General features: G+C 38.8%; 2 protein-coding genes across 2 annotated transcripts; one reads left to right on the top strand and one right to left on the bottom strand.

Annotated features, from left to right (window-relative positions):
• The first annotated feature begins 1,440 nt into the window (after positions 1-1,440).
• prelid3a (PRELI domain containing 3A) lies at positions 1,441-9,928 on the top strand. The gene is made up of 7 exons (XM_038275893.1): positions 1,441-2,034; positions 4,420-4,588; positions 4,694-4,783; positions 4,973-5,043; positions 5,195-5,297; positions 7,515-7,591; positions 7,676-9,928. Exons 1-6 carry the CDS (start codon positions 2,000-2,002, stop codon positions 7,584-7,586), a joined length of 540 nt encoding a protein of 179 aa, XP_038131821.1. The 5' UTR covers positions 1,441-1,999; the 3' UTR covers positions 7,587-7,591; positions 7,676-9,928.
• Positions 9,929-12,589: 2,661 nt separating this feature from the next.
• fbxo32 (F-box protein 32) lies at positions 12,590-19,602 on the bottom strand. The gene is made up of 9 exons (XM_038275891.1): positions 19,362-19,602; positions 18,851-18,951; positions 17,745-17,794; positions 17,535-17,627; positions 14,844-14,937; positions 13,614-13,798; positions 13,343-13,525; positions 12,983-13,126; positions 12,590-12,890 (listed from the first exon to the last, which is right to left on the bottom strand). Exons 1-9 carry the CDS (start codon positions 19,472-19,474, stop codon positions 12,801-12,803), a joined length of 1,053 nt encoding a protein of 350 aa, XP_038131819.1. The 5' UTR covers positions 19,475-19,602; the 3' UTR covers positions 12,590-12,800.
• Positions 19,603-19,871: the final 269 nt, after the last annotated feature.

Raw genomic sequence — 19,871 nt, 5'->3', positions numbered from 1 at the left:
TGAGTGTAAGATTTGATAAATATCCAGAAGGGTGCACCAAAGATTGTCGCTGGTTCCCCAACACAATATGTTTACTGGACAAAACCTATCCATAACTATGGCCTTGCTTGCTGTGTCATTGTGGATTGAGATGTTTTGGTAAAGACACTGTTTCTACCAAAGGAGATAAAATTGACATCTCTCTGTTTTCTTTTAAACATCTCTAATAATACATTTTTTAACAAGCTGTTTTTATCTGTGCTATCAAATAGAGTCAGCGTCTCCTTTATTTTATTTGACAACTTAAAGTGTTTTTATTTCCTGTATTAATTAATTTTTTATTTCTTGGCACTTATTTATGTTTTCTTATTTATCTTTTAAGTGCAACATTTAGCATTTTGTCTTTTTTCCCTTCACATAATTAGCTCTGACAAGAGCTATGTGCTATTATGTTACTAGCACACTTTTTTCGGTAAAAGTATTACAAACACTAATAGGAAATAAACATTTTACGACAAAATCAACAGAGGTGTAGAGTAACAAGTACAAATACTTTGTTACTGTACTTAAGCACACTTTTTAGGTATCTACACTTTACTCCATTACTTATTTTTCTTCCTACTTCTGACTTCTACTCTTTACATTTTCACACAAGTATCTTTACTTTCTATTCCTTACATTTTTAAAACAAAGGTTACTCGTTACTCTCGTCTTCGGTTTAATGTTTATAAATATTTATTTCATGTCATGTGTGCCATCCAATGCAGATCATTGGCTCCATCCACATCTAGTGAAAACTAGTGTGATTGGATGAGTCATAGAACGCAAACACTCATTGGTTAGCTAAAGGAAATCCTCAGAAGCAAGCAGGAGTTCTTCAAACTGCAAACGTGAATTGTCTATGCCATGCTACAATGTAGGATTCAGAAAAAGATGCTGAAATGTCTGAAAGGTCGGACACAGGCAAGAGTGTATTGGGAGATGGAGACCAACAAGACCTCCCTCATCCTTGGCCCTATCTCAAAGAATTTTTCCAAATTGTCGAAAAATTGAGCTTTCAATTGATATAGTTGCGTCTGGCTGTTTTTATTAGAGGTTATTTTATACTTTTGTGCTTTAAATAGTTTTTGGAGCAAATACTTTTTCAACTTTACTTAAATAAAGGGGTCAAGCTAATTAATTGAAGTTCACATCCCATTCATTTCTACATATTTCATGTTTACTTATTTTACAAATGGAATTTTTATTCTTTTTAATTTGAAGGTCATTACTTGGGTTTCCGGTGAGTTTCGTGGTGTCCTTCTGCGGCTTAACGCTGCGTCCTTTTTTCTTTCTGCACTTGTCATGGGGGGTGAGGGGGTGATGGGGAGGAGGGTAGGGAAGGGAGGGGGGATGCTACGCGCATGCGCACAACGGGAGGCGGATGCAGCAGCGAAGCATCGGCTGCATCACGTCAGCCAGACGGAGCGGACAGGAAGAGCTGAGCCTCGTGCGCAGTAGTTTGTGGATTCACCACAGTAAAAGTAGCGTGAAATCATTTTTTATCAGGATAATTGTTATCCAGAGCTACTACTGTATCGAACATGGCTGATATCCATCTATATATTACTTTTTATGACATTTCTAGGGTTGGTTTTTGAATAAAATGTAATATAAAGAGCTCTGCGCGGTTTTATTTTGGTATTATTAAGGAGAATGCGTTATATTGCTCAGTGACTTGACACTCTGATAGTCGCCCACTGCACCGGCTCTTGTCCCAGCTATTCTTTATCCCTTTATCTGTTTTCTGGCTGTAGCAGAGGATTTTTTTTATTTTTGCGCAGTTGTTTTACGCGGCTCAGACATGACAGTGCGCACGGTGATGGTTCAGTTGCGCTCCGCTCATTGACCACCACCTTCCAGGCCCAGTTCCAACATCTCCATCTTTTTCCTTCTATCATAACAATGATGGTTCGGTAAGGAGTAGTTTCGCATTTTTCTTTTTTTCCCCTCCAACAGTGTGGAGAAGACAGTTACTGGTATGATGAAGATTTGGAGCACCGAACATGTTTTCAGGTTGGTGCCACTGTGTTCTGTTGTTAAAGCTGTCTGTGATGCTGAAGTAATCAGCTACATAATTATTATTTTCCACTCAGTTCATGTTGTTGGACCAATGAGCAGTGGCGGTTTTAGTCTGAGGGGTACCCAGGGAAGCCCCCTCCTTCTGAACCCTCCCCTTTTCACATGCACACAAAAAATAACCTTTATTTAAAGACAAAAAGAACCAAACAAACAAACAAAAACAAAAAAACAAAAAAAAAACTGTCTATTAAGAGAGCGATACAGGATATTAGAAACCCATTTAATGCTGCTTTAAAGATGACCGTTTGTAAAGTCAAATAATAAATGTATCTGCTCCTGTAGCTTAAAGGAATAGTACACCCAAAACATGATTAGCCTTCATTTTCTACTCACCTCCATGCTGAACAACACTCTGGAGTACTTTTTTGATATCTCAAATGCATCTGGAGATCTGGGAGGCTTCTTGCTGTCTGCTGACATTCAAATAATGGAGGTCTATGGTGTTATTCCTCCATACTGCTTGTCCAATGTATTCCAAGTGTCCTGAGTGGGTAGCGTCCATAATTTACTCGAAACGAAGTCATTTAGAATGTTTTTAGAGCATAAACAGTAGTGTATAGGATTTCCTAAAAGCGCGTTCACGAGTCTACAGAAACCGCGGCAGACCAAACCAGACGAAAGTGCGCATTCAGCTCGGCAAAGAACTCATTCTCTTCCTCAACACTGAAGTCCTCAGACATTTTTCTTTCGTTGTTTCCTTCTTTGCACAGGTAAAGAGCACATTTCTTCTTCTACGCTTGCATTATCGGCAGAGCAGACTCTGAATGCGCACTTTCGTCTGGTTTGGTCTGCCGCGGTTTCCGTAGACTCGTGAACGCGCTTTTAGGAAATCCTATACACTACTGTTTATGCTCTAAAAACATTCTAAATGACTTTGTTTCAAGTAAATTATGGACGCTACCCACTCAGGACACTTGGAATACATTGGACGAGCAGTATGGAGGAATAACACCATAGACCTCCATTATTTGAATGTCAGCAGACAGCAAGAAGCCTCCCAGATCTCCAGATGCATTTGAGATATCAAAAAAGTACTCCAGAGTGTTGTTCAGCATGGAGGTGAGTAGAAAATGAAGGCTAATCATGTTTTGGGTGTACTATTCCTTTAATCCACAACACACTTTGACAAACTTTAAATCTGACACATCTCTCCCAGCTTTACCCATTTCATCTATTTTATTTTAGCTGCTATTCAGACCACACTAGAACACCAATCAGCTCTGCCTAGTGATCTTTTCTGTTTGTTTTTTGATAGATAGAGCTTTGCAGTAAGGTGAACTCTAGAAGAACCAGAGTTTTGTTCAATATCTCATTTCTTTTCTTTTTTTTCAATCTTGTTTTTATTAAACGTTTTCTTGCAAAGCAGAAGCGACAGGGACAGCAAAAAACAAAGCTCTGTAAGTCGGGCGGGTGCTGAGTAATCCACAATGGCGGCCCACTGCTCCCCAAGGGGATGGGTCAAACGTAGAGAATTAATTTTCTCCAATGTGAGATCAATAAAGGTCAAATATTATTACATTCAAGCCTAGCATGATAAACAGCAAACACAAAACAAAGCAGAGAAAAATAAAAAAATAAAACAAACATCAACAAAAGATCAAAAGAACAATCAAATAATCAGGGACACCAAATAAAATGATACATACTCAAGTTTGATAGCTTATAACACTATAAGCCCTGACCTCAACCTGCGGGATGTGGCGGCATCTGGGTATTCAAGAAATGGATCCCAGGTCCGATAGAATACAAAGGGTTTGTCCTTTAATGCCGTAGAAAACGCCTCCAATGGAACAATACCAGTCAAAGTTAATTTTCACTGATTGAGAGTGGGCGTTTTGTCAATGATCCACAAAGCCAAGATACATTTCCGGGCACAGAATGTGTAAAATGTCTGTGGTGAAAACCAAAAGGCAGATCATCCTCTTTTCCTAATATCACCAATATCACATTTGTTTCTTGTCACACATCTTAAATCTTGTTCTCAGTTGGACCTCAGGTGCCAGCGTCCTGCTTGTTTAATCATTATGAAGATCCAGTGCACCTGAATAAAATAATTATTTCCACAGCAGACCGATGCAGAGCTACGTAACAGACTAAGAAGGTAATTTGGCCGTTTCAAACAGCTGTCTTGGAATAAGGACATATCTAAAATCTACATGAGGAGAAATACCAGCGAGAATCACAGCTAGTCATCCCGTCCTTACATTTCCCTAGATTCTTTGTCTGTAACAAAACAGCTTCTAGGACACATTGTTTACTTCCTGTATAGATCCTACCCTCAAACATGTGTCATTATTATTCGACCATGGCTGTTTGCAGTTACCCATGGGAGACCGTGATCAAGGCAGCTATGAGGAAGTACCCCAACCCCATGAACCCCAATGTGGTTGGGGTGGACGTTCTGGATCGCAGTCTGGACGCAGAGGGACGCCTTCACAGCCACAGGCTCCTCAGCACAGAGTGGGGGCTGCCGGGTATCGTTCGAGCGGTCAGTCACAAACACCATAGAAATATACCTGCATTTAATTTATAAGTCCTAACACCGATCTTTAGGTAGCTTTCTTCAGACTGGCTAAAGTATTTATATGTGCAGATACTGGGAACCAACCAGACACAGACGTACGTAAAGGAGCATTCCATAGTGGACCGTGAGGAGAAAAAGATGGAGTTGTGCTCAACTAATGTGAGTCAGCCCTTAAAATTTGTTCAGAACTTTGCTGCTTTTTAACCTGGAAATCAATAAATGAGTAAAGTGAGAAACTTTTGCCATCATAGTCATAATGAAAACAAGAATCAGCTGTAACCTTGATTCTCAGTATAAAAGTCTACATAAATGTCCTATTTCTAACATATAAATCTGTTTTTTCACTAGATAACTCTCACTAACCTGATATCAGTGGATGAGAGGCTTGTTTACACGCCACACCCAGAAAACCCTGAGGTGTAAGTTATACTCGCTCCGTTTAGCAGATCATTTCTTATAGATTTGTTTTTTTCTAGGTTTTATTTTATTTTTTTTAGGTGCACATTTCCAAGATTTCACAGTGATCAGTTTTTATCTACCGTTCTGTATCTCCCTATGTCTGCTTCTCAGTACTGTCCTGACACAGGAGGCCATCATTACAGTGAAGGGAGTCAGCCTGAGCAGCTATCTGGAGGGGATGATGGTCAGAAGTATGTCTGCTAATGCCAGGAAGGTAAGACTAAATATACTCTATAAATATACTATATTTTTATATACACTTTGAACTCTGTTTGGCACAATTGAAAGCTGCCTGGCAAGCTATCAGTAATTCAATCTAAAGTTAATTGATCTTACTGATCAACTAACGATTAATTGATAAGAGGCAATTTTCATGAGATGATCTTTCTCATAACATTAAGGGCTGAATATTTTTCTTGAAACATTGTGAATTAAGACATACTACATAATTATATTTTAAACATTAATTGTGCCAGCTGTATTAAATACTGGCATATAAAAAAAAGTATTCTCTCCATTGTTAAACATATAAGATGCAACAAAGCAGGAAGCAAATATGTAACTGAATAAAAGAAAGATAATGGAAACAGTTATAATGTGTACTTAACAGAAATGTAAAACTATCAATAAGAGGCAGCGCATGTCACTCTGATATGCTGTCAGACTATTTGCCACTACTGTAAGTTTCAATGGAAGGTTTCAACTGAAAGATGTGGAGGCATGGTTTGAAGCGTTTTCTTTTTACAAATGTAAACAAAGAGTCGGGTGCGTCTTCGGATTCAGGCTCTCTGAGTTTCTGGACCTCCTTGGCTGCAGGTTTTGCTGCCAATCTTTTTTGGTTATGACTCCACCATTTGTGAACAACTACAAACATAAATTCCTTAAAAGTTTAAAAAACAATCCACTGGACTTGGTTTTCAAGATTTGAAGACGTTTGACATTTGAAGACATTTGAATTGAGAAAGCTTCCTGGAGAGGTAGCGAAACGTCTTCAAATCTTGGAAACCAAGTCCAGTGGATTTTTTTGAACTTTTACGGAATGACTATTATGACCTGGATGACTGAGAATCTTCATCAGCATAGAAACAGAAATGTTTGCCTCTCTTACATGTATGCTGAGTCGGACTGAATGGAGAGAACTTAAAGTTGGATTTAGGCCTGGGCTTTTACTAGACCATTCCAATTGCACTAATGATCTCCAACAATCCTCTGCAGGGTTGTGTTTTTTCTTTTTTGGGTTGGCGTATTGGAGTGAAGGCAGTTATTTGTGTCTTCTGCTTAATTTGCAGCTAAATAGCACATCAATCGTTGTGTTTGCAATATGACAGAATGCCACATTTCAAACCCATCAGTGCTTACAAAGGCTCTCTGCTTTTTCCTCAAATGTCTCCATGATTTAGATATTTTTCTAATTCGCCAAAAAAAAAAAGATTTTATAAATAAGAAGTTGAATATGTCATATACTGTATGTATAAGAAATCTTAGCTCCCTCATGTTTTTAATGTGACCCCGAATAGGCTCTTATACTTTTACAATCAAAATAATAAAATATCAAACTAAATAAACCAGATGTCAGTTTTAAAGAAACCTTGCTGGACACATTGGCAGACATTACCTCTTCTTTTTCCCCATTTATCGTTCTGCAAAAATGAAATAAAAGGTTTGTGGTTCAGAGAGCAGAAGACTCAAAGATCACAATAGAGCTACAACGTCAGTTAACAAGAATGTTGAGCAGCTAGTTTCTTTTTTGTTTTTTTCTTTATTGAACAAGTTTCCAAGACAGGAGTGTTGAAAATGTGTGCAAAATGTTAAGAAGGTAATACTTATTCCAGAAAAAAAACAAAGAAAAATCTTTTTAATTGTAAGGCATGTGCATGGACCGATCATACATAAAATAACCAGCAGCAGAATTTTTCTTCATGGATATTGAAATAAATACAATACTGATGGAAAACATTTGATCATATGAGCAAACTGAAAAGGATATTCGATTCACCCTAATAATAAAAAGGGACTACCTACTGTAGAGAGCTGGAATACATAGTTTTCACTTTTTCTGCTTATGTATCATTTTGTGTTGATGAAAATAAGTTCATCAACCTAAAAAGAAAATTTTAAGACAAGAACTCAATCAAACTTAATCAAACTCTGATTAAAAGCATTTAGAAACTGAGATACTTGCCAAAATCAATGCCAAACATTTACTTCCCATAGACAGGTAGCAGCAGTTTGTCATTTTTATTGTTATGATTTTTGCACACAAAGTCAAGTTTTTGCTTTGCTTTTTGCATGAACTCTTGGGCCAAACTTAAGCACCCCATAGTTTCTGATATATCTTAGAATTTCACTTAGTAATATTTGCAGGTGTGTTTCATTTTATTCTTTTATGCTTGAATTCTGTTACTGTATTTTTCCCTGTGTGGATCATTAGGGCTGGGATGCTATTGAATGGATAATTCAGAACTCTGAAAGGGAGAACCACCCGCTCTGTGACATTTACTAACACCGGTAACTCAGTCCTCCTTAAGACGTTTTCTCCACTTCTACCAGTTTTTTGTTTTTGTCTCATAAAACATGTTCTTGGGGTTCCAGATCTACTGACGGCTGCTTTCCTCAGCTACTCCTGGTATCTGACAGGGGGTTGGGATTCTCTGCACCTTCCAATCCTCTGCAGTTGGTTCTTTCATGAAAAGGAAACTAAACCTTTGCCAAAGTGAAATGATTGGTGAAAGTTTTTGGGATTGTGTGTCAGGTGTAGCTGGTGTAGCATTGCTAGCTCTTCATTTATAATCCAACAACAGTCAACCAGCGGGGTAAAAAAAAAAAAAAAAAAAAAAAAAAACAGAAAGTTGTGTCAGCTAAACAAACCAAGCAGGCTTTAACATTTTGAATGTTATTACAACTCTATAACACTTATGAAGTGACACTTTACTAAACAATACTTGATATAGAAGATGGATGCAATGGGAAGATGTGCACAGATGTTTTTCTTTTGTTTTTTTTACAAGGTACAGTGCAATGTTATTATTATGCATCCAGCTCAAACGAGTTTTTGAACTAGTTTAATACTTTATTGTTAAACACTAAAAAAACTATTATAGAGGAAAAGCGTCCACATATAGACATGTTAGTGGTGCTCAATGCGTGACAGAAATATTCTATTACAGATAGGGCCTGATTTATATCTGCCTTATCATTTCAGTCCTGGATAACCAATATTTTTCATGTATAAATCGTGTCTGTCTTTATCAGCCTTTAGCAGTTTAATAGTAAGGGTTGTGTAGGCTTGGAGAAAAAAAGAAGAGTTTTATTTCTGCCAGCATTCAGTTCAAAATAATACAGTTAAATGTTGAGAAATAATTAAATTTATCTCTGGGGTATTGCACATCCAGATGCCTTTAGCAATTCTTATTAATTTGACCTGAAGTGAGCCTGGATGTTATCAGGTGTATAAAATCAAAAAGAAGCGTGTGGTCACATCAGTGTTGGAGTTTAGTAACCTTATAAATTATTGTGATTAGTTTAAAGTAGGTTCAAAGTAATCCTATTAATGAAAAATCCAAATAACTGATTAAAAACTGTTTAGGTTGATCAGCTTTTACATGATGGGGTTCTGCTCAAGAGTTTACAGATCATTGGCATGGATTTTATTTCATACCAGAATTTGAAGCATCTTTTTTGAATTTGGGGGGTAACTATCTTTGAAAATTATCTGAGAAAAGTCAAAAGATAGATACAGGCTTGCATGTATACTTACTCTAATATTTAGCTTAAAGCAATTTTGCGTCGGGTCCCGGCACATCTTGCTGTTCAAAACCATATGGTGTCATTATGGTTGAGGTTCTGGTTATGCTGGCCTGGTTTATCATTTCAAAAAAAGTTTTGACATGATTTAAAGTTATTATGGATAAATTAGGCTAACATAAAGCTTCAGGAGTGGCCACGCCCTCAACATTATTGAAACTGTATGGAATAGATTTAAAAGCTAGGTGTGTAACAGGAAGTCATCCAATTTAAATAGTTTCTAGCCTATCTGATAAGAGGAGTGGTGAAATATTCGTCTAGGAGTTTTTTAATGCTACAGGTCTGTGGTTTCTCTGAACGTGTAACCAAATGGTTCCATGTCAGCTGTTAGGTATCCATTTAAAAGGCAAACAATTTTAAAAGCACCTTTGCAAAATTAGCACACTAAAGCTTACATCAGCTGCTGTTCTAGGAGTTAACACGTTACATCAGAGTGATCTAAGAACAATATTTGGTCATCCAGGGCTGAAACCTACACAGATATGATGGATCTTGCATATTGTTGCACGACTAAGGTAAAACAGGAAGAGCTTTATAGGGGATCTATTATGAATTTTAAAAGAATATAAAGGATTAAATGGACTGTATTAACGACATTGCCTTCATTTAATATTAAACAAAAAGCAACACTTTAGAAAGAAAGCAGGAAGAAATTAAGACGAGCGGACAATGGTGTTCAAGGTACTCATTTATCTGGCCTTAAAGTGATATCAGTGTTTAGTTTTTTATGCCTTTGCCAATCATGCGCATCATGCTTCCATATGGCGAGCTCATCCATCGCTGCAACCTATTAGTCCTGAGGATCAGGAGCAGTACTGTATGTGCAATGATGCACAATAATGTGCTAAAAGATGTTTCTGAAGAGGAGTCAGATTTACCTATTTGTATAAATTATATTAAAAAAAAATGAATCATTTAGTATATGGTATGGCTTTCATTTGTGTTGTATAAAAAAACTGTATTTGTTATGTTTTTAACCTCAGCATTCTCCCAGCTGCAATGAAAAGATATTTTAAAGAATTAAAGCAGAAGTGTAAAGGATGACTGGCGTTTGACCTTATTATTCAAAGCTATAGTCTGTTGTTTGAAATGTTAATCAAAGCTGAACTGGGTTATAATATACACTTAAGGAAAAATACAGAGTATGGTTCCTCACATGTCTGCTAGAGAACACTAAAAAGCAGCATAATGTATGAAGAAGGGATAATTCTGTGATCAGAAAACTAAAACAAAAGGTGCAAATGCCCGAGGAGCTGAAGAGATCAAAAGCTCAGGTTTAGGTTCTGCAGACAACACAGCTGTTATTTGCACTTCAGACATTGGTCATTATGAAAGTGTGGCGGCAAGAAAGCCATTACCAAAATTAAAAAAAAAGGTCCTTTATGCAGCTTACTAATATTACACCTCATCCTAAACACACCATCCCCACTGTGAAGCATGTTAGTGGCAGAATCATGCTGTTGGAAAGCTTTTTTCCTTCAGCAAACATACAAACAGAGCTACAATCTAGATTAGATTTAAGGTGCCAATATTCAGTTGTTAAGACCTGCCATCTGCTAATTTTTGGATTCATTTCTGAATTCCCACATCAGTCAGAAGGGATCATTGCAGCCTGGAGAGGATTGTCTACAAAGATCCACTGAAGAACAAAGAGTTGTCCAACGCTGGAGTCGGTTACTGCAGCTGATTCAGCGACCATGGGATCGCAATACAGATAATCTATGAAGAATTAAGAGGAAGATGTGTTATTAGTCAATCACCTTTATTTCTATAGCACATAAAACAGGGGTAACCAAAGTGCTGAGCATAAAAACAATCTACACTAAACTATTTTATTCACATTAACAACTATTGTCAATGAACTACAGAAATTATATATATTTAAATAAAAACAAGTTCAATTCATTCCTTTTTTTTTTTTAAGATTTAGTTAATTTAGTGTTCAAAACTACATCCATTATTTGCATCTTATCATTTTTATTTTTACTGGTAAATTAACTTGATGCGCCTCCAAAACTGATATTAAAATATTATTAAATGTCTTACTATTTTAGTATTTTCACCAAATTTGTGCAGGTAAACAAGATGGTAAATTGAATTATTAATCCCCTAAAATACGATAGGTATTATGCACTTAAAATAAAATGGATTTACCGTAAATTCTCTAATATTGGCCTGTATTCCAATAGCGGCCGGGACTCTAACATTGGCCGGTCTCGCTGTCAGAGGAGGTAAATAATGGCCGGTCTCTAATACAGGCCGGGGCTATAAACGTTTTTTCTGGGCATACCTCAACATTATACTTGTGGTAGTAAGTAACATACAAGTACCACAGCCCTGCGCACCTGGACGACAGGCCCTGACTGCTGCCCGTCTGCGCGAGGAAGAGAACAGACACGCAGCAGAACATGAGGAGGAGCGCGAGTGATGAGGAGATTAAAGGGAGAGATGAAGAGGAGGAGAAAAACTGAGGAGGAGAATTAAACAGAATTGGAGGATTTTTTTTTTTTTTTTACTTCAAACCAAGCGAGACATGGTAACTGTACTTTTTTAATAAATGAACCTAGTGTTTTATAGGTTCAAATAGACACAAAATCTCATTTTTATTCATTCCACTGGTAGTCTGTTTTGCTCAAATAGCAATAGAGGCCTGTCTCTAATTCTGGCCTCTATCCAATAAAGGCCTGGACCGCGATGCACTTGAGTGAAATAAAGGCCCGGGCCTATATTAGAGAATTTACGGTATTTATTTTAAGCATAATTCATTTTATTCCATTGGCAATTACTTTAGTATTACTTTTAGTAAAAAGTTAGTTTAATTTTTGTAGCGTCTTAAAAATGTGGGGGGAAAAAACACTGTTTGTGTTGGAAGAAAACAAGGGCTTTCAAATAATTTTCCCCATGACTGAAATTTTAACAGAAAAAGTAAAAGATGCACATTTCTGTGTGAAATCTAAAGAATGTGTTAAATCTCTAGAAACCACTTATTAATTTTGTATTGAAATTCCATACTTTGGTCAGTAGATGGCGCACCTCTTCCATACAAACTGATACTACGCTTCTTCCCCTCCACACCAAGAAGCCCATGCTTTTTTCTTTTTTTTTAACCACAGAATCAGAGTAAATTTTTTGGTTTAAAACTTTGTAAATGTCCCGACTGTCTTGAGGCCACCTCACCTTCCTACATTAATACATGACAGCAATAATTAGCTTTATTTTGTTTATTTATTCAACATAAAACAGGCTGCATTGCATAGCAGGTGCATTATTCCTCAAAGTCTGAGCTGTGACAAAGTCCTCCTTTACATAGAAAAAACGAGTGATAATTGAACCATTTGCCAATAAACTGAAGAAATAAATATGTAAACAACACATCATCAGCTGGGTGTTTGAAAATACATGCAGGAGTCTTCACAAAAATAGGGAGTTTTATCCTAAAAAATAAAAACATTTGGTTACAGAGCACCACACCTAAACTGCTCTTTAAAATGAAGCACTACAGAAAAAACAATATCAAAGTTTAGAAAAGGTGCAAACAAGACTAGAATTTTGCAGATATTGCTTCAAGTTTTATAAAAAAGGCACACACCATTGTTAAACTGGCTTTTGGTAATACTGCATTCAGCTTCTCCTCACCCAGGCCAGCAACGTTCACATTCCTTTCATTCTCCATCACATTCAAAATCTCTTTTCAAACTCTTTTTCTCACCCAAAAATTCAAAACTAAATCAAATTGCATAATTGTCCCACAGCCTGCATTCCCTCCAGATCCATGCCGTAAGTAAATATATACATCCAGGACATGAATGAGATATGAAACAAAAACATTTGTATGTACAAAGAACAGTATGTACAGTCCAGTCCGTACTTCTGGGGTGTTCTGAAGGAGAAGGGGAGTGTTTGTTGCAGGGGATCAGAAATTAAACAGACTGATAAAGTCCTGAGGGGAGAGGGAGGTGGTGTAGCTTTCAGGGTTGTTGGCCGGGCATGGATGGTTGGTATCCTAAGAACAAAAGCAAAGCCAGAGTTAGACGTCCAGTCTGAACGCTTCATTTGTTCTGAATTAAAGTGCGGGGGACGGAGAGGGAGCTGTACCTTCCAGAAAAGGATGTGGCAGAGTGTGCAGAGGTGCAAGGTGTCGCTGTACTGCTCTCTGTGAGGGTAGCAGCGGCTCAGTTTGAAGTACATTTTCTTCCACTCTAGGTGACCTTTCTCTGAAACCATCAGACGCTTGCGGATCTAAAAAAGAAGAATGCAGACTTTAAAAAAATGTAACCCGTCAGAGGAAAAGATGTCATTTGGGCCACAATGGCAGCGGCACACCATCCAAAGGGGTTTGTTAGGAGTCCTGACACTATTTTATCAAAAACATATAAAGTTAAAAACTAATACCTAGAGCTGCATATAGAACCCCAATGAAGAAGTTTAACTTTTTATTTCCTTATTTCTGCCTACCTGTCTGTCTGTGAAGTGGTACTGGCAGAGTTTCTTCCACAGCAGGCGGTCCTCAGCTAGGCTCCCGAGCTCCGGACACACCTGGCCCAGGCATACAAGGTCCCTGCCGTCTGTTAGTCGCTGCATGATGTTTAGCTGCAGACTGGAAGGCAGGTCTGTCAGGGTCATCCCTGTTGATGTAGGCTAAGGAGGGGGGATAGAAACTGTTAAAGGGGGATGTGCACCACAGATTTATACATGCTGGAAATGTTTATTGTGGACAGATGCTCACTCTGTTGATCTGGATGTTGTTCAGCTGCTGGTGCCACTGCAGGATGTTCTCCATGCGGTGCACCCAGGTGTTTATGTTCCCCACCAGCACCGACTTGCCCATGTCCTGAACGAGACCACACAGCGAGACGTACAGCGTCTGCAGCAGCTCCTTGATGGGGCGGACGTTCTGCTGGTCATCCAGAACTGCGGAACAGGTTTTTACCTCGTTTAACTTACATCGGTTAATATCTTAAAGCATTACATGGTCGCTGGGCAGTTCATCTTCAGGGTGAGTCATCAGATTAAACGGGATACACAAAGTGTTTCAGAGTGGCTGCAGTCCTCCCAGACACATTTCCATTATATTGCCAGAAGGTTTTGTAACGCCCCCTCAAACAACTTGAGTCTGTTTAGCAGAGGGAACATTTGGTTTACACTGTGGCTAGCTGAGGGGTCTGCTGACTGTCAGGATTCTACACAAGGCCATTAAAGACCAGGTCCAAGCTGTCTCTAGATGTTTTTGCTCATTTGATCAACTAAAAGAGTAAACGCTGCACTTTTCGAAGGTATCTGGACACCTTTCACATTCTGACTATTTACAACTATAAACTGAAATGCACCGTATTTGGATTTTGTTCAGTAGAAAAGTTTATTTCCAAGGCAGTACTTCTCAGGAACTTAACACCACAGGTACAAAACTAAGGGTTCATCTCCTGATGCCTTGGATATCTACATATTTAGCCCTTTTAACCAATCTTCCTTTGTAAAATACCTTTTTGAAACTTGCCCCAGATCCATGATGTGACTGAGATGTAGGCCTTGACTGAACCTTTCTAACCATCTAAAGCTTTTTATTCTAACATGGTCTGTTAAGACCCTAAATGTATTTATCTTCTAGGATTTTTCTGCGTTAAGCTCCATTTATCATCTGATCAACTGACCAGCCTTAATGTTCCTGCCGAAGCGATGAATCCCCTCAGCATTATGCTGCCATTATCGTGCTCAAAGCCTGGAGGTATGGTTGTGTAACTCAATTCTGCTTTAAAGCAGCTTGAGTCAGTTTGATGCAAAACAAAAATTTGGAATATAAAATATAAAAGCTTTTAACACAAAGATATGAAAAAAAAAAGGCAAAGGGTGGTGGTGGAAAAAAAACACAGGAAACCAGGCCCACTCAAAGAAATGAGACAATCTGAGATCCAAACGATCAGAGCAGATGCACACAGAGAAGAGGTGTGATGGGGCTTACCTTTCTGAACAACCCTCTCCAGAATATTCATGTAGTTTTTCTGCGCCACACCGCTGAGCGACGGGAGCTGCGACTTGGCGATAAGCTCCAGTAGCTGCAGCAGAAAACGAAGAAATAAACATCAATTTCTCTGCGTCAGCCTCTAAGACTCTCTGTTCCACTGCCTCCTTACTTCATGTTTAGTAGCCTGGATTCCCAGAAAAACACTTCAACTCTTCACCTTTTTAAATAAAACCGGAACGCCTCACCTTGTCATTGCCCTCAACTGAAGATCCATCAAACAAACTGATTACTTTTTGGTCTGATACGTCTGGATTAGAGACGCTATTCACTTGGCAACAGTCAACAACACTGGCTGATAAAAATATAAGCTTTGAATCAGTTGACCTCTGATCTTCCAGTCATGTGAATTTCTCACTGTGTCAATTTTGTCCGTTTGTGTAGTTGTTGCCATTGGCTTGTGGACAAACGGAGGGTTAAGGGGGGTGGGGGGGTGGGGGGGTCACAGTTGGCATCTGACAGGCGCTGTGACGTCATGGAGAGATCCGGGTTGAAGCCATGCTCTGTTCTGCTCTAAACCTCTAAGGCATAAACAGGGAAATTACCCTCTTTCTTTATCCCCCAACATTATCAGATTTTGTTTAGGGGTTCTATCAGACAATGTTTTTATAATAAATGAATCCTTACGCTGTAGGTTTGGCAGTTTAAAATTTCCACATACCAGTACCTTTCTCCTCCATTCCTCATACCTAATCCCCTGCCTTTCTCTCCATTACCCGCTCATGAAGAGTTGCTGTCTGTGCAGAGCTGCAGGGCAGAACAATGTGCGCCTCAAAGTCTGCTTTTAGATTCTAAATCACAATCATTCTATGGAGACCAGTTCAATATGTAGATGTATGGCTTCTACTTTTAATTCAATCTCATAATAGTTCATTTTTATTATCTAACAAATGTTATGGGCCTGTTTTCTTTCCATACAAACTGCACCTGACAGCTCTACATGTGTTAGAAGTAGGGATGCACGATATAATCGGCCCCCTATCGGTATCGGCCTGTATCAACCTTAAAACTGAATATCGGACATCGGCCACCCCACCGATATTTAACCCGATATTTGATCAGCTTCTGAGTTTCTAAAGTCTAAAAAGAAAAAAATAAATACTACTACTTCTTCTTCCTCAAAAACTTCTTTTTTTACAGACTTAAAAACTTCTAAAGACGAGGGAAAAAATACTGATACATTAAAATATCGCAATATCTTCATATGCTGATATATTGCCATATAAAAACACCATATAAATCTCTTTTACTAATGAAATATTGCTATATGTCATCGTTATGCTACGAAATCCCCCGAAAATTCACAAAATTTTGCCATATTTTTATATGTTGATATATTGACGCGGTATCGATCTATTTTACAAACAAAATCTCACAAGAATTTGCAAAATATCACGAGAGTTTGTAACAGAACGATGAACTTTCACGAGATTTTGAAAGTAAAATAGATCGATACCGCGTTTTTAAAAATCAATTTGATATCAGCATGTGAAAATATGTGAGTATATTAATTTTCAAAGTGTCAGAAATGGATAACAAAACTGCTATTTTCAATGACTACTTATTTTTGTCCAGCTTTAACATCGGTATCGCTTATCGGCTACATGAGTTTTAAAATATCGGCATATCAGATATCGGCCAAAATCCCGATATCGTGCATCCCTAGTTAGAAGAGCTCATTCTTCCTGCTGTTCTAGTGTGAAGGAGGTCATTTAGGTTGACTGGTCGTCGAGGTAACCTCAGCGTGTCTGCTCTGGAATAAGGTTATCTGTGTAACAGAGAACAAGCTCAGCGAACCCCAAAATGCTGTCGCACAGCGAGGAGCAGCGACCCGGCTCGGGCATCGCCTCCATACTAGAGTTACAGCAGTATTGTTCTTTGTGCCGAACAAACTGCATGGCGCTTCATACTAGATTCTTCACAGGTGGTTAAAAGAAAGCAAATTCCTGCTTATTTGATAAATTTTATTTGGATGTTTTGTGTTTTTTAAACTGAACTTATACCCTGATGCCTTCCCTTCTGCAGAGTTTTGACACAAAGCAGACAACGTTAAGCATTAAGATGATGTTGTCTGAGGAGACAAGCCGCACCAGTGACTAAGCAGAAAGAGCTGAGGAGGAGACGGCAGGCTTAATCGGGCAGATTCAAGTGTGTGCATGTGTGTACGTGTTTGGGGGTCTGAATCAGCTGACAAGCATCAGGTCTGGTTTCATAAACTCCTGCCGGGGGGTTCACACTTCATCGCACAGCTGTCACAAACCGCCTCACCCCCACCTACAGGGTGACACTTTGTGCTCACATGAAAAAAAAACAAATGCAACTGAAACCATCACTTTTGTGCTTGCATTATTCTGGGCTTTCCAGGTGGAAACCTTACAGAACCAGATTTCTTTAATAAACAAATTTTAACGTGATGTATTAATGACTGGAAGGTTACAGTAATCATAACACAGACTCTTGTTCAGTATCATCCCTGCAGTCTGCAGAGCCTTGATAAGAGCCCCCCAGAAGTCTACCCACCCTCTTTAACTTTAACCCCCCACTCCTTTCTCCACCTCTGACAAACACACCTCCATTAGCAAACCCAAAGAGACAGAAGTGACTAAAAAGCAAAGAAAGACCAGGACTCACTCTGACAACGTAATTAAATCTCCTCGTGTCCTTGATGGCGCTTGAGAAATCCAAGCGGTTGAAGGCCTCTCCCAGTGTACAATATCCGTGGCGCTGGGAGAATTTAATTATCAGAGTATTAGACAGCAATCCTCCGCAAGAGTGTGGAGTTGTTTACATTAGCAACTGTGATTGCAAAAGTTGATGGGAAACTAATTGAGCTGGTCTTACCTCCTTGGTGCTTCCCTTATGAACATAAATCCACTTTTCCCGATGGAAATCTGCGAGGCAGAGAAAAAACAAGGAAGAAAGTGTTTATAATAGTGCTCATTCTGCTGCCCCTAAGCTCTGGGACAAATTCACAGACACGCACCACAAATAAGATCTCATCTCAGAGCTGGTTTAGTTGTTGACGAGACGGTAATGAAAATGCTCGAAAATTGGGATATCACGTTTTTTTAATGGCAATACTTATTTCTCATCTAATTTTTTTTTTAAAGCATAACATTAGGAGAATAGAAATGATGCATTGACCCCGCCTCCTGCCCGTAGGCAGCACCAGAAATCTTGCGGCCCCAGCTGGGATAAATCGTGACGGAAAATGGCTGGATGGATGAAATTATGTATTGCACCTTCTTCATTATAGTAAATAAAGAGATTTTATGTGAATCCTTCTTTCATGCACCAAACCTAACTGTAGAGGTGGATACACTTTTATGGAGCTTTCTTGTTCTAATAGGAAGCACTGTACATACTGTATACATCCCATGCACCTTTTTCTTCCTTTGGCACCTGCTTCCTCTCTTTTGTCTGTTTGAGCCGATGCAACAGGTAAATTTCTCTACTTTGAGATCACTAAAGTCAATAAATCAATCAACTTTAAAGTGAGAAAGCGGAAAAAAGCTGCAGACTAAGAAGGTGTCCACAACCCTGGAGGTCAGCATCCTATAAGGCTGCAGAAACAGAGGCAGGTCCAAGCTTTTTTTAATCATTGCTTGGGACAGTTTCTATGCATTTCATCTGGTAGCGCACACAATGTGAAATATTTGTTTGGAAATGAACCAGAAGTCCTGCCAATCGCTAAAGGTCATCAAATGATCAACAATGCACTCTTATAATGGAATTCCTATGGGGTTAAAACAATATACAATGTTTGATTAGCTGATCAACACTAATAGTTAAAGTATTTTTTCCCCGCATTTTGATCTTTCGGCTGAAAACAAATCCTGACAAGTTGTGTTTCTGATCTGGAACAGATTCCTTGTTATATAACTAATGTATTCTGTGCATGATTGGACAACAGGTCAGCCTGCTCGGTTCTCCTCACAGAGACTCACAGGGGACTTTGGAGTCGTTGTTGTTCATCAGATCCTTTTTCCTCTTCTTGGCTGACACGTCATAGCTGAGAGAGAGCAGCAGGTTCTCCTTGTTGCAGAAGCTGGAAATAAATAAATAAAAAAGAAGTTCAGACATGAGCTACACAAAGCAAGAACATATTTGCATCAAATGTAGATGTGTTGGTGTTTTTAGGAAGTGACTGCAGGTTATTTTGGACTGTGGCCAGTTAAAGCAGACGTTTGTTAATCCCCCCATGTGTTGTCAGGTTATTATTAGCTCGGTGATTAGCCTGAAAAGAAACTTAGCAACCAGAAAAACACTGATGGAAACCAAGACGCAGGCCTCTCACTCCGCCTCTTTGTTTGCAAAACTGTTTGGACTCTTTTCAAAACATCTCCCCCTTCCTTTCCTTCATCATGTCTTTACAGTTTCTAAATTCAAAAGCGGAATAACAACGCGTGGTATTGTCAGGCAGCTACATTTCTAAATTCCGGACTTTAAACAACCAACCTCTCCACAGAGACGTTGTTGTTTTTGTCTTCTGCTGTCCTCTTTTTCCATCCTTCTTCGGTTTTGACCCAGTTCTGACCCGGTGACCTCCAGTCCTGTCCGAGAAAAGGCATCGCGACTCGGTAACTTGCAGCTAAACCCTTCAGTTAAAAGCTCTGGGAAAGAAATAATAAAGATTAAAAAAACAGTTTGTTTCTGTGCGTCCCTTCTAATGTTAAGTGCGTTTGTGTGCTTGTGTTGACACTGCGCAGCTCCACTTTTATCCTCCGAGTCTGAACCCGGAAGCGCGTAAGCTCCGCCCATTTTGGAAACTTCCTCGCAACACGTGGCTTTGTTTATCAACTCCTGTCTGTGTTGCGACAGAGAGGAGAAGAGTGAAGCTTTAAGGATGTCATGAAAAGATAATGATGTCAAGAGAAACTCAAGACAATCAGTGGATTTTGAACAAACTGTATAAAATGTAAACCATATAACAATAAAGTTCCTGACAGGAACCAAGAAGAACATTTA

Source organism: Cyprinodon tularosa, unplaced genomic scaffold (genome assembly GCF_016077235.1).
Source record: "Cyprinodon tularosa strain WSP-4 unplaced genomic scaffold, ASM1607723v1 ctg98, whole genome shotgun sequence".
Classification (NCBI taxonomy): domain Eukaryota; kingdom Metazoa; phylum Chordata; class Actinopteri; order Cyprinodontiformes; family Cyprinodontidae; genus Cyprinodon; species Cyprinodon tularosa.
This window is presented reverse-complemented; position numbering and strand designations above follow the sequence as displayed.